The 15,801-nt window shown below is 45.6% G+C and overlaps 1 protein-coding gene across 1 annotated transcript in view; it reads right to left on the bottom strand.

Annotated features, from left to right (window-relative positions):
• Positions 1-15,591, bottom strand: part of bin3 (bridging integrator 3) — a 32,727-nt gene extending 17,136 nt beyond the window's left edge. Inside the window, exons 1-3 of the mRNA XM_080530926.1 lie at positions 15,479-15,591; positions 3,314-3,362; positions 1,951-1,991 (exon numbers count right to left, since the gene is read on the bottom strand). Coding sequence (XP_080387052.1) covers positions 1,951-1,991; positions 3,314-3,362; positions 15,479-15,486 — 98 coding nt within the window. The 5' untranslated portion in view covers positions 15,487-15,591. The remainder of the gene's footprint in view (positions 1-1,950; positions 1,992-3,313; positions 3,363-15,478) is intronic.
• Between the last annotated feature and the right edge of the window lie 210 nt (positions 15,592-15,801).

Here is a 15,801-nt window from a genome sequence, read left to right as displayed (position 1 = left end):
TATATGTATTATATACGTTTTCTTTATAACAAGCATAACAAAAAAAATAGCTTGTACACCGATGTCTCTAGCTAGCTATCTAATGTAACAACAATGTTTTAAGGCTGATTTGTGCATGACAGTGCCTCATTTCCCTTTGATGGCATATGACGCCCCTAATTTAACTCAATTCAGCCACAAAGTTGTTGCACTGTTTGATCGATTGATAGCGTGAAACTTGAGTTATGAACGAATCGCGAACTTCCATGCTTTTCTATGATACTACGGATGACGTATCAGGGTCATGAAGGGTTATCCGATTTCATAGGGGAAGATTTTCAACCACTACCCCTTGTAACTCTGTTCCGAGGGGCAAGCCGAAAAGCGAGTGGCACTCCAAAATGATTTGAAATGGGATTGGGCCTAAGTGAGATATCCGAGCGAGAGACAAGCAGAGACCCACTGCCTGACTGAGATCCCAGCAGTCAGAGACAAGAGTGGGAAAGAAAGCGAGACACAGAGAGCGGACAGGAAATGGGTCCACCGAGTCCAGCCTGATCAAACCCCTCTAATCTCTACAGCCCTCACTGACAGACTTATTGGGATATCTCCCTCCAACCTACATGTTACAAATAAACACCTACAAATTGAATTATGAACAAGGGCTTTCAATGGGATTACACATTTCATTGATTTCATATAAAACACATTATTATGACATCCTTTTGCTAATTAAAAACACTAGCATTCCTTCTTGTTACTGACAACTAAATTCTGGCATAAAAGCATTTAGGTCTTCAAACATCCCTCCACATTCATTCAAATGATGGGTGTTAAAACTGGCAATTACCAGACTATGGAGGCTGAAACGTGTGCTGTTCATTATATCAATTAAGGCAAACGAGGGGCTGTTTAGCAACTCCCATGAGACGGCAATCACATCAGTTCTCAGGGTTCGAATAAGGGGGGCAAACACTTTTCCTATTTCCATCTTCTCCAATCTGTGTGAGATGACGGTTAGCAGGAGTGTGAGGTGAGCTCGTCTGGATGTGTGCCAGGTCAGCCAGAGGTCCGTTTCCACAAGGTGCTAATGGAGGCCTGCAGTAGCAGCTGCTCCTCACTCCAGTGTGCCCCTACAGCTTGCCCTCCGCTGGCGCCAACAGCCAGCCATTACACCCCCCCAGCTGTGTGTGTGGACTCAGCGATTTCAACAACGGCTGCTCTGGAAGCGTAGTCTCTTGACTTAAAATAAGGATTAACCTAATTGGACCTTAGAGGTCTTTCAGCATGAGTGTGACAGAGGAGAAATATGAAATTCCATGTGAATTGAAGGAGTGACATGGCAGGTCAATCGCATTCACAAAGGTTTGCTGATATGGATCGCAGGGGTGGAGTGCCAAGATGTCTGTACATGTCTGCTCCTCTTACTCATCTATAAGGTGTATTGGTGCCATGGCTCTGCATGTGGGCCCTCCTACTCAACCAAAACCTGTTAAACACTGCTCCCAGCTCCCACTCAGTCTGCAGGCCCCTCAGGGAGTCTCTTTAACCTCAGACACACAGCAGGGGAGGGCCCCCGGATGTGCTAGCACTCTGAAGGTCTTAGGCAAGCGCTTTGAACGTCATTCTCCAATTTTTTTTACACACAAACAATCTACAGTAAGCTTAACTGACATCAGAATGGTTCTGTGAAGAGAGGCAAATTGGGTCTTAAACATTGTTTTACCCATGAAAACAATGATTTAAAAGTTAAACATTCACATAATAGGCCTTGTCAGAGAACAGGCATGAGTGTTCACCTCTACAAATTGATCCAATACATGCTGATTATCTTTTTTTCTGTACCAGTTCAAATCATCTGCAGTTCATTCATCTGCAATTAGAATTCTTATTACACACGATGGACATGAATTCGTATTGCGTACTGTGAAAATGCATTTATTATTAAAATGTTTGGACTTGTAAACTTACTTTTGGAGCTTGTCATATTCTCGTTCGAAGTCTCTTTCAACCTGTAGAAACACATTAAAACTACAAATTACTATCATTCAACCATGGTACCTCCCTGAGATAAGTGATCCTGAACATGTGCTTGATGAACATGTTGGGTTTCTCTGCTGTTGAAGAGCCACTACACCACTACCCAGAGCATACACTGGCTTACCCTTCCTCTGGCACAATTAGCAGTCACTCCTGCTCCTCTAATTAGCTCCATGTTGTTAGCTCTAGTTTGGTTGACAGCCCCCACCCCCACCCCCTTCCTTCTCCCTTCCCCTTTTCTCAGATGAGACTGCACAGATTGTACAGGCCAACACTGGTTACGGAGGTAGAAGGGGTTCCTGTCGTGTGGTTCTGTGGGCATCTGGATAAACACAAACAGTGAGGGAAGCAGCTGCCTGCCTGGCTGGCTGGTCACCGGAGGGCCATCCATTGGGCTGCCTGTAACCCACTCCCTGGTTTTGGCCTGGGATGGCACAGGAAGCTGGAAGCCTGTTGTGACAGTGTCTGCTGGGCCACAGACAGATTACCCTGGAAGTGGTTTTCCCCAGCAGCGAGAGCGCCCACTCGCTGGCCCTTCAAGGCAGCCACCTCTGCCCCCTTGCATGGCTCTGACACATTTTCACCCCAGACTCACTTGCCCAGGCTCATGGATAAGGGGGCATAACCTGTTCCTAGTGTACTGTGCTCCTTTTAGCGAGCACAAGGCATTCAAATACTGTCAATTATATCTTGCTGTCTACTTAATCTCTTTAAAACCAGACTCATAAGCCTTATGTAATACATTTCTGATGACTCAAAATGTAAAAAGCTAAAAATGTCATTGGTTAGGAAGAGAGACTTCCTTTGGGAATTCCTCTTCACATTTAATGTGAATTATAATGACATTTCTGAACACACTGATTACAGACAATACACTGGTGGGTCACTGGTGTCCATTCAGCTCTGAAAATCACCATGCTGTGGGATCTGGAACATTGTGTGAGGTTTATGGTGTCTCTCCGCAGGCCACACAGATATAGCATTAACTCCTTCCCGGTCCAGTGTGCGGACAGGGGTGCTCTCTCTCATGTCTACTTCAATCATTTCAGAGCGTTGAAGTTGAAGGGTTAATCTAATGTATTCTCCCAAAGCCACCACAGTGCTTTTGCCTTAAGGAGTCTCATATTCAAAACACATAGCATACATTTCTAACAACAAAATGAAACTGACTCCCTAGTTTTTATTGGTTAGGCCAGACTGCCTTGCCTTTCCCCATAAAAGAGGTAAAAATATCAAGCTTGGTATTTTGCAGTCTAAGGCGATTCAGAAGATTCCTGTGAGAGTGTGTGCTTACTGTTTTGGAGACAATCTGCTTCTTTGGTTGTCCAATCTTGAAAGGAATCCTGAAACCAGACAGAAATAATGACTTGATGGGAGATTGAACAATAACAAAAAGTAACATTGAATTAACTTTGACATAGTAATTAGGTAACTTCATGATACATATGATGTTGACCGCTTATTCCACTCAACTCCATCACTATGCAACGACAAAGCTATTATTAGCCTAATGTAATATGTAACTGCATGTTAACACAATGTTGTAACTAGAATAAATAAAGAGTTACTACACATGATTTAGGGCATCTTAAAGCTAGGTGTGACCAGTTGCCTAATGTGTTGTGAATTGGGTACAAGTGAACAAGTGCGTCTTATGGCTCGCAGAGCCTGTCAATTCAGTGTGCTGTTAACCCATACCCTTCTGAAGTGTGCATCAGGAGCCCTGTGCATTGACTTCCTGTCATCACACAACACATCTGGCTTCCATTGCTGGCGGATGTCACTAATTAGAAGTGGCTGTCCCCTCTGCTCTGTGTGGCTTTCCTGCAGGTCCCCCCTACCCCCAATCAAACACAGGCCCACACATCTGATACTTGCCATGGCCTGGCAGATTGCTGTAAACGGGGACAGCAGCATTACAGTACTGTATACAGCTACAGATTTAAAACTACACAGCCTAAGCCTATATTTAAATCCTCAAGGCATGTAGCACAACAGACGCAACGCTACTCATAGTCTAGACTCTAGACTCTAGATATTTAGAACTTGGCTCAATCTCTTTTTTGGGGGGGGCCATCCTACTGAATGCAGTTCTTATAATAGGGACCATCAGCATTTGTCTTTTATCCTCCTGAAAACTAACCTAAGTTTCAAACCAACAACTCATTTGATAAGTTGTTTCTTAATCACCAGAGTGGTGGAGTATGCATGAAAAAGAAAACACTGTCTTTTATTGCCACTGCACACAGCCTAGGTTGTCATTGCTGTGACACTAATAACATCCAAGGCGCATGATGGACAGTTGCCGTTGACAGGCTTGGTGAGACAGCAGCTGCGTCAAAAGAAAGGTGTGTAGACTAATGAGATGGAAAGAAGAGGGTGTGAGGCATGGCCTCGTTGTGAAACCAGGGAACACCACTGATGTGTGTGTGGCAGCTCCCTTTGATGACAGCTCAATCAGAAAGCCTTACACAGCTAACAAAGCCAATGAGAAAATGGGTTTAATCCGAATTACAACTGCTTTTTACTGGCAGGAGGGAGTACTCATTCCCTGTTCAACTAACATGTTAAAGCTGGGAAGCTAGGAAGATTTGCTTTGATTCCTTTTGTGACTATGGGCAAATAGAATGTGAATGAATGTGTTTTGATTTAACAAATGGGCCTAGGTCTTTTCCCAATTTAAAATCCATTTACTGATGATAATCACCTTGCCCAAATTATTATAAGTCTAAATTGCTGATCGCTGAGCAATTTCTGAAGGGAAAGTACTTCTATGTCATACTTCTGGTGAGCCAACACCATCATGGAAAACTATGTTTCGTCACCTACTGAAATTCCTGAGGTCAGACTGTGTGACTCATCTTCAACTGCAATGCATCACCAGAAGACTAGAGAAGTAACTCACTATCTGAGCAGTCATCGCTTGAGATCTAGGAAGGGGAAATAGGTTTGCCAATTGTTTAACTGTTCTTGTGCAATCATTTTGCTTAGACTGTGGGATTACCATTTGAAAAACAGCCCGAATTTATTTAGGTACTTCAATACAAAATATCTCGACCCATTAAAACATACTGTACACCAGAGCCAACAGTTACAACATTGGTTGTGGACAGCTGATTTCAGTGTACTTAACTCCTTATGTGGACACTGTCTTATTTGCAATCATTCCCAAAGCGATGCAGAGAATATGGTAAGTTATAGGCCTGTAGAGGGGGTGAGGAGGGAGCTGTGGGAATCATGTGTAATGTCTCTTCACACAGTAGCATTTTGTCAGTGGCATGCACATTTAGAAACTTTGGTTAGTCTGTCAACCCTGATCCCATGACCTTCTGAAAGAAGGGCAAGACTGACCATAAGAGAGTTATCCACGTTAGGCCTAGGCCACATTACGCTAGGTAGAGATGCAGAACAACCTTCTCTCCTACTGGACAGACAAACAGTGCTTACAATAGGAAGTGAACACTGCACAGTCACGTAAGTGAGCCAAAAACAACAAATGAAGGATATAGGCCAGCAGTACTACTAAGCTCAACCAATAGCACAGATGTCAGGCCAAAGTGGGAAAATGTTTGGATACTTTGATGAATATCAAGTCAAATAAAAATGATAAGATCTTTGGATAGGTTCCAATATTTAAATACAAAGCATCAGCAACACGGTAGTCTCAGTGATATAGGCTAGGCCTAGCTCAATCCTCTTGGTAAAGCCTTAGTAAAAATGTGTATTCTGAAGAATGTCTAGTAAACGTTATTATAGTAGCACATTAGGAAGGATTGCAATATTTTCACTAAATGCCAATGTAGTCCCATGGGAGATGTGTTAGGCTAAATGTTCTCATGTAATATTTCTAGAAGCTTCATAAAAATGTTTGCAAATCAAGGTAAGGCAGAAAAAGTACTAACAGAGTATCATTTGCCATGCCATCATCTCTATTACAGCCCACACGATAATGGCTGTTATCTAGGCCTGTTGCTTAACATATCACCTCAATGGTGCTGCATGGAGCATGGTCGTAGCTGCCCTGAAACAAAGTGGCTCATGACCCACAGTGTGATCTCCCTCTGAGCATCTGAGCATCACATTGTCACTCACAAATCTAAGCATCACTTAACCTAACAAACGTCATTCTAGTCTGGTCTAGACGTATGCTTGCACAAAGAAACAACAGTCATATTTACCAGCAAAAATTATGCTGGTGTAACAGAGTTGGGAATGTATGTTTAGCTGTGGTGAATGTAGATGAGTTTCGCCGTGCTTTGAGCAGCCCTGGTTGTTGTTGGAGCCCCCCTTTGGAGTTTGGGTGTACTGCAGGTCTGCACGTTCGTTTGTCCTTCTCTTGTTGCCGTACTTGCGGTGGTGCGTCAGAAAATGGCCGCCAGCTTAATGGGTATGTGCGCATGTAAAACGCTCCTCGTGTTTTGTTGTTTGTATGGAGAATCTTGTAATGTAGGGTGAAAATGTTGGTGTAGTACTGTGCTGTTTGTTTTTACATGTATTGTGATGTATTGTGATGATGTGAAACAGAACATTTATTGTATGTTGTTTTGAACGTGCAGATTCACAAGCAGACCAGAGAAGAATTGTGTTCTATATGTCTTCTCTGCAGGTATGTCGCTCCACATGTTGTTTGTAATTGTTATTTGTAATGTTTGAGGGAAGTTTGTGTTCTTTCTGTGAACAAACTGTCCTGATGTGAAATGTACATAGACGGTGGACCGAGAAAATGGCCGCCAGCTTAATGGATTCACAAGCAGACCAGAGAAGAATTGTGTTCTATATGTCTTCTCTGCAGGTCAAATAAACGAATTAAATGAAAGAAGTTTGGCTGTTTGACCATCGTTACACTGGTGCCGTGACACGTCGATCTCAAGATCAGCTGAACGCCGATCTCCGTGGATGCTGCGTGGATGCCAGGTCTTAGTGTGATAGATCAAGTGTGGTCAGAGTATTATAGTAAATGGTCATTCAGTCTGAGGTCTGTGATTATATCAGTTTAAAAAGTGCTTTGATTGTTTTGGTTTTTATGTCCTGCTGTAACTTTATATATTTTTTTTAAACATTATTATTATTATTTTTTTTTCATTCAGTAATATTACACAACGCAAGTCTGTACCACTATGGCTCAGAGGCCAGGTTTTAATGATGAGATTTTTGCCAGTCCAGTGTTGCCTATGGGGAGGGGTGCATGGGGGGCATGTCAGAGCAGAGCAGACAGTGCTGTCATAGACATTGACAGTGACATCGACATTGACAGTGCTGTCAATAGTAGGGAGGTGGGGTGTTCCCAGTTGTTTACTGACAGTGGTAGAGGCACAGGGTCAGGTCAGGACCCAGGTTGTGCTGCTGTCGGACAGTTTACAGGGGAGGCTCCTCCCACATCCACACCCAGTGTTAATGACACTGAAGCTCTTCATCACCTTTCAGACATGATGGGTCAGCTAGGTGCTCAGATTGGCGAGTCCATTGTAACCAAGTTAATTTCAGCTGGTGTAGTTCACTCAAGTAGTATGAGCAGTGCACACCTCAACTGCACATCGCCTCCAGATCCTGTAACTGATCCTAATGTTGTTAGACAGGAGGTTCCGTGCGTTACTGTGAATGTAACATCAGACAGGGAACCACCAATGTTCCGAGGTGATAGTTCTGATAAGTGTTCAGTCCAGGACTGGATTGACATGTCTAAAGCTTATCTGAGAAAGCAGAAATGTCCAATGCATGAACAGGCTGAGGAGATACTGGCAAGGCTGATGGGTAAGGCAAAGGATGTTGTGAGGGTTGGTTTGCGAAGCGATCAGACACTTGATGTGAAGCAGAACCCTGATCTCATCTATGATATCCTTCTCAAGTACTTCAGTGATGTGTCATCATGCCTCCCGTTGTCAGATTTCTATGCCACTCTACCCAGACCCAATGAGAACCCTGTAGACTACTGGTTGAGGATCAACAAAGCAGCTGATGTAGCTGGTGAGGGCCTTCGCAGACAAGGTAGGAGGATGGAGAACGTGGGTGAAGAGGTAGCACGGATGTTTGTCAGGCATTGCCCGGACTCTGGACTATCCCGTATTCTGGAATGCAAGGCTATTGAGGAGTGGAGCTCACGAGACATACAGTTGAAGATTGATAATTATCAGAGAGAGCTGAGAGCCTCTGGCAGGACCGGTAGTTCTGTGCCATTGAAGAGCCATGCCACCGCCCTCCACACTGTGCAGTCTCATCCAGAGCCTTCGATTCAGTCTGTGTCTGAGCAGTGTTCCACCCAGTACCCCCCTGCTCCTGCCCATAGTCCAGTGTACCACACACAGTGTCCGCCTTCTACCCTCATTCCTTCCCAGGACCATGCTTTAGGCCAGCTTCCGTGCCCCTCCTCCGCGACTGCTGTGGCCCAGAACACTCAGCAATCTGAAGACAGGATTCTTGCTCGCATTATGGAGAGTCTGGAGCAGATGATGGGGAAAGTGCAGCAGCGTGACAGTGCTCCTCGTGGCGGAAGATACCAGGGTGGCGCCCGTGAGAAGGCCTGCCGAGTCTGTGATGACAGTAGACACACTACCATCTCACACTGCATGTCAGAGAGGCTGTGCTTTGTCTGTTTAGCCCCAGGTCACACAAAAGTTGAGTGTCCCACCAGGTCGTCCCGAGCACCTCAGCCTCAGGGAAACTAGGTGGCCTGTATTCAGAGGGAGAAAATATAGGTCGCCAAGTAAACTCCCATTGTGAGGACGAATCTAGTGCTGAGACAGTGTATATAGCTCTCAAAAGCTCAAGTGATAACTCTGAAGATATTGTTTATCAGAATACGCATACAATTAGTGGTAGTGACAGCCTTTTCTACACACCTGTGACAGTTGGTAATACAGTGACTCTAAATGCTATGCTAGACAGTGGGTCTATGGCTTGTACAATGAGTAAGACGGCAGAGGGAAAGCTTAGAGAGGTTGGAGTTGCTACAGAGCATAACCAGTTCAGTTCAAATGTGGTGCTTGTTGGCTGTGGTGGTCGCCGTGTCAAGCCTGAGTCAGCTTTCAACGTGGAAATGGAGGTGTATGGCTGTAGGATTATGGTTCCCACTCTGGTAGTTGAAGGCCAGCATGATGAGTTGATACTAGGCACCAATGTTATTAAATATATCCTCCGGCAGTATAAGCAATGTGATGGCTACTGGAAGGCTGTGTCTACGCCCTGTCCTGCTGGCGATCCAGAATCTGAACAGTTTCTCTCGATGCTCGCTGGTCTGAACCGTTGGCGAGGTGACGTCATACCTGACAAGATAGGCACAGTCAGGTGCAACTCAGCCGTGTGTCTTGAGCCTGGTCGGGAGTACCTGATGTGGGGCAAGCTACCCAAGTCCACTATTGTGTCTCCTGGTAGCGCTGTGATGACAGAGCCCACATCGTGTCGCTCAGCTCCAAGAGGGGTTCTGGTGGCCAGAGTTGTTACTCCTTTGTGGGGAGACGGATGGGTTCCATTGAAGCTGATCAACTCGTCCGACAGGCCCGTCTTGGTAAGACGCAATGCTAAATTGGCCGACGTCTTCTCCTGCATTGCGCTCGAGGACATGGATGAGACCGGACCTGCTGAGGTCCCACTACTCAGTTGCTGTCAAGTAACCCCGTCCAGTGAAAATGCGGCCCGCACTGTTGATGAGGAACTGAAGTACATGGGATTGAGTGGGCTCGACATACACTCCTGTGACGTGTCTGAACAGTGTAGAAGCAAGATGGCTGACCTGGTTGTGCGCTACAAGGACATCTTCTCACGCCATCACCTGGATTGTGGAGAGGCAAAGGGCTTCATACATCGCATTCACCTCTCAGATCACAGGCCATTCCGGCTCCCATTCAGACGAGTGCCCCCCAGTCAGTATCAGAAGTTGCGCCAAGTACTGAGTGAGATGGAGGAGAAAGATATAATCAGGAAGTCAACCAGTGAATATGCATCTCCGTTGGTTCTTGTATGGAAAAAGAACGGAGATCTCCGTATCTGTACAGACTTTCGCTGGCTGAACAAGAGGACCCTGAAGGATGCTCACCCTCTCCCTCACCAGGCCGACTGCTTAGCTGCACTTGGAGGTAACTCCTTGTTTAGTACTATGGATCTAACCTCAGGGTTTTATAACATGCCACTACACGAGGATGACAGAAAGTACTCTGCCTTTACAACACCTATGGGCTTGTATGAGTATAATCGCCTCCCGCAGGGCCTCTGTAATAGTCCTGGGAGCTTCATGCGTATGATGACTAGCATTTTCGGAGACCAGAACTATCTGAGCTTACTGGTTTATCTGGATGATTTATTGGTGTACGCCCCTGATGAGAGGACAGCTCTGGAACGCTTGGAGATGGTGTTCAGTAGACTGCGTGGTCATAACCTGAAATTGGCCCCCAAGAAGTGTTTTTTTCTCCGGAAATCCGTCAAATTCCTCGGCCACATAATTAATGACAACGGTGTGTTGACTGATCCCAGCAAAGTTGAGAGCATCGCAAAGATGACAAGTGCTGACCTGATGGAAGCGGACGGTGTAACCCCCTCACAGAAACGAATCAGATCTTTCTTGGGGATGATCAATTATTACCAGCACTTTGTGCCTAGCTTCTCCGCTATTGCAAAGCCTCTCTTCTCTCTGTTGACGGGCCAGAAGAGAAAAGGGAAGGTGAAACAGTCCAAACAAAGGTCACAAAGCAGGAAGTTGAAGGTTACTGACTGGACCCCCGAAACGGAGCAGGCTTTCCAGAAGCTGAAAACGGCGCTGGTTGAGACGGCTGTCCTGGCTCACCCTGATTTCAGCCGTCCCTTCATGCTGTCAACGGACGCGTCCCTTGATGGCATCGGTGCTGTCCTGTCGCAGATCCAAGAGGGTGAAGACCGAGCGAGGCCAATCGCATTCGCCAGCAAGTCCCTCTCTCTGTCTCAGAGAAATTACCCAGCCCATCGGTTGGAATTCCTAGCCTTGAAGTGGAGTGTCTGTGACAAGTTCAGCCATTGGTTGAAGGGGCATGATTTCACTGTTTGGACGGACAATAATCCATTGACTCATATCATGACGAAGCCCAAGCTGGACTGCTGCGAGCAACGATGGGTGGCTAAGTTAGCGAGCTATAACTTCGACATCAAGTACGTGCCAGGCCCACAGAATGTTGTCGCTGATGCCTTGAGTCGTGTGCCTTTCGTCAAGCAGAGAGTCAGTCACAGATTACTTGAAGAGCCCTACAAGAATCTCCTCTCCGAAGTCCAGGATGTGTCGAGTGCTTCTGTACAGGACGCCTTCCGGTCGTCCAATGATAGTGGTGACACTCCACGCCAGGTAGAGAGTTACGCTCAAAGTGTCCCATCACCTCTGCATGTCCACGCTCAGTCTATGGAGATGGATGAAGTGTCTGTTGTTCTACAGTCATATGACGATCTGTGGGAGGTCGGAGCAAGAACGCGTGCTGTAGCAGTCTTGCACCATTTGCCTCAGTTAGTCCCAGGTGGTCAGGACTCACTTCCTGCTTACAGTGAGAAGGAACTCCGGGATGAACAGCTCAGAGACAGAACTCTCTCTCGAGTCTTGTACTATGTGGAGAGACATCGGAGACCCTCCAGGAGAGAGAGAGATAAGGAATCAGTCACAGTCATGAGGTACCTGAAGCACTGGGAGAAACTTGTTGTGAGCAATGGGATACTCTACAGAGTCTCGAGGGATCAAGTCGTGAAGTCAAAACGCCGCCAGTATGTGGTTCCTGAGTCTAAGAAAGTTGAAGTTCTGAGAGGTGTTCATGACCATGCCGGCCATCAAGGTCAGTTCAGGAGTCTTGGCTTGGCCAGACAGAGGTTCTTCTGGCTCAACCTCGACAGAGACGTAAGAGACTACGTCCGTAACTGCCAGCGGTGTATTGTCAGTAAGACTGTTGAACCTGCTGCGAGGGCGCCTTTGCAGAGTATCACATCAACCAGGCCACTTCAGCTGGTTTGCATTGATTTCTGGTCAGCGGAGGACTCAAGGAACAAGTCAGTTGATGTGTTAGTTGTTACTGACCATTTTACAAGAATGGCCCAGGCATTCCCCTGCAAAGATCAGTCAGCCAAACAGGTGGCGAGAGTTCTATGGGACAAGTTCTTCTGCGTCTTTGGGTTCCCAGAACGTATCCACAGCGACCAGGGAGCTAGCTTCGAGAGTCAACTAGTGAGTGAGCTGCTCAGAGTCTCCGGTGTCAGAAAGTCGCACACAACCCCGTATCACCCGATGGGTAACGGTAGTGTGGAACGTTTCAATAGAACTCTCGGTAACATGATCCGAGCGCTTGAACCAGAGGCAAAAATCAACTGGCCGAGGCGTTTGCAAACTCTGACGTTCATGTACAATAGCACAGCGCATGAGTCAACTGGCTATGCACCTTTCTATCTGATGTTTGGGCGTACTCCTCGTCTCCCTGTCGATATACTCTTCCGGACAGTCCTGAATGATCCAGCTGTGGTCAGCTACGACAAGTATGTGATGTCTCTCACGAAGGATCTGAGAGAAGCTATGGTCATAGCCCAGGAACATGTCATAAAAGAACAGCACCGTCACACAGAGCTCTACAACAGACGAGTAAAAGGGCCCACCATTGACGTCGGAGACCGTGTGCTGTTGGCGAACAAGAGAGAGAGAGGAAAGAGAAAGGTGGCTGATCGTTGGGAGTCTACTGTATACACTGTGGTGGATAGGAACTCTGAGACTCACACATATAGGATACAAGACACTGTCACTGGACGAGAGAAGGTAGTCCACCGTAATCTATTGTTGTTGGTGAACTTTCTGCCGGTGTATGATACGAGTGTGATCTCTGACCCAGTTTCATCCCTGTCTGCTGTTCATACATCAAATGAGCCAAGTGACATGTCCGTATCGGAAGTGGAACAGGATTCCTTGCCTGGGGAAGTGAGTAGAGGAACCGCGTTCGAGTCGGAGAGAGTGGATTCCTGTCCTGGGAGTGAGGGAGGGGAGGTTGAAGACATGGAGTATGGGGGAAGAGCTGTTCGGGAGAGGGATGTTCCCTTGACTGTTCCAGAGCCCAAGGATCCCAAGGGAAGAACCCTGGAGTGGGTCACCCAGTTACCATTCCCTGACCACTCACGGACAGAGGCTACTAACACTGTAGTGTCTTCAGTCTCGTTTGCCCCTCAGAGGGTTCCCGAGCAGATGGCTGAGGAGCAAATGGTAGATCAGTCCATTAACTCTGATTCTAGATTTGTGGTTAGCGCTGATGATTGTACTGATGTTTCTGGTAACACAAATCAGACAGATGATGCTAGTGACACACAGCGTACTGACACTTTAGCTTCTGTCACACAGTGTGAACATCCTAGTACAGTCACACAGGTCAAGTCCAAGTTTGGTCGCCTTATCAAACCAGTTGACAGATTGATTTATACTATGTCAGGACAATACATTATCCAAGACACTAAGTCAAACATTCGAGCTGTTTGCAGGTCAGTGTTCCAGGCTTCCCACAGTTAGATAAGCCGAAGCTCAGTTCAGTGCATGTATACACTGTGCACACTGACATCCTATGACATATAGGTTTGTTCGTTATTCTGATTGTTTCACAAGAGGTTGTGGCCTCTTGAAGGCTAGTAATACACAGTGAAAATAGGGTCTTGTGGGGTGTAGAACGCATCCTACCGCCAGTAGTTGGTTGGAGAGGTAGTTTACCTCTCTTTCCACTTCATCCTTATAGGATACTTTTCAAGTTGGCTGTCCTGTCCTTTGGCGGCCCTATGTAATAGTGTAAAAAGTAAAAAGTAGTATTTAAATGTATAGTTGCTGCTCAAGGTTGGCGAAATTCAGGGGAGGTGGGTGTAACAGAGTTGGGAATGTATGTTTAGCTGTGGTGAATGTAGATGAGTTTCGCCGTGCTTTGAGCAGCCCTGGTTGTTGTTGGAGCCCCCCTTTGGAGTTTGGGTGTACTGCAGGTCTGCACGTTCGTTTGTCCTTCTCTTGTTGCCGTACTTGCGGTGGTGCGTCAGAAAATGGCCGCCAGCTTAATGGGTATGTGCGCATGTAAAACGCTCCTCGTGTTTTGTTGTTTGTATGGAGAATCTTGTAATGTAGGGTGAAAATGTTGGTGTAGTACTGTGCTGTTTGTTTTTACATGTATTGTGATGTATTGTGATGATGTGAAACAGAACATTTATTGTATGTTGTTTTGAACGTGCAGATTCACAAGCAGACCAGAGAAGAATTGTGTTCTATATGTCTTCTCTGCAGGTATGTCGCTCCACATGTTGTTTGTAATTGTTATTTGTAATGTTTGAGGGAAGTTTGTGTTCTTTCTGTGAACAAACTGTCCTGATGTGAAATGTACATAGACGGTGGACCGAGAAAATGGCCGCCAGCTTAATGGATTCACAAGCAGACCAGAGAAGAATTGTGTTCTATATGTCTTCTCTGCAGGTCAAATAAACGAATTAAATGAAAGAAGTTTGGCTGTTTGACCATCGTTACACTACTACAGGAAGAGCCAATGACTTCGCTTTGGAACTGCAAACTGTGTGCGCCATCGGCAGGGAGATAACGTATCACTCAAACTAGGCTATTCCATAGAGTACAGAGGGCTTGTTGAGGACATTAGGAGTGTGATTGTTCCAACGATGACCCCCGAGTCAAATCTCTCACGTCATAGAGGCAAGTGTGAGGGCCTAACTGGAATGCATCAGTCAGCAGAGTCCATAAAGGACTCTTTCACTGGACTCACACCCCACTCTTGACCTTGTACAAGGCTGTGCGTGCTGGTGGAAGTGGTGGTCTGACGCTGCCTTACTTCTCCCATCACTGGCACTTTATGCCAATTGGGGGTCAGTCACTGAGAAGAAACTGCAAAAGTACCCATGTGTCCATGTTCTGTATGTCATCCAGGTACTAGATCATCAGTCAGCAGCCCTCTGAGATAGCTACCACAGTTATGTTAAGGAAAAGACTATCAACTTTGTATCTCTAAGTTAGTTGACAGTAAACAATCATATCAGATCATGAATGCTTAGGTCTTAACCTCAACTTATTTTCCCAAAGTGCACAGAAATGACAGTGTTGTGTAAATCTATTGATTTTTTTATTTGACTTGTTAACAGTAGCTACTAGCAGACGTCTGTTATGGTTGCTACTCCGTGAATCAGCTGACCAGCTCTGACATCCAGCCTAGATCCAGTACCAAAACAACTACTGACTGGGTGAGTTTGTAAAGTTAGTTAGCCGAGTCTGCCACAATATTCCAACATAATTACACAAATAATATTACCTATCATCACATGTCACATGGTTTGTGATAATATTGTTGTAAACATATACTTATCTAGGTACATAGTAGATAGGTAGCTACTTTAACTTGTTGATAGCTAAGAGTCAGCTTTCTGGATTAGCTTTCAAGCTAACATAAACACTTTGTTAAGTGAAAGTAGCTAATTGAAAGTTTGAAGTGCAATCATTTGTGAAAATACCTACCAGCTCATTTTGTCGGAAATGTCAATCGAGTTTCATTGGGCAGTTTTTCTCACTTCAGAAAACCTCATCCCGTTGTTACAGAAAAGACTCGAGTAGCTACAGTATGGCTACAGTAGCTAGCTAGCTAACCAGGAAGTGGATACACTGAAGGATTTAAACTACGGAAAGCATAGAGGCATTGTAGGACTTCTGTAAACCCGTCTGTTCAGCAAAGTAGTATTTTAGCAGCCCCATTATCATGTAAACATTCCATCCATGTTCTTATAGTTGGTCTAAGAAATCCGACAAAATAACAGCAATTAATAGATTGTGAGGTTTACAGA

This window comes from Nansenia antarctica (genome assembly GCF_963989245.1).
Source record: "Nansenia antarctica genome assembly, chromosome: 5".
In the NCBI taxonomy this organism is placed as follows: Eukaryota; Metazoa; Chordata; class Actinopteri; order Argentiniformes; family Microstomatidae; genus Nansenia; species Nansenia antarctica.
This window is presented reverse-complemented; position numbering and strand designations above follow the sequence as displayed.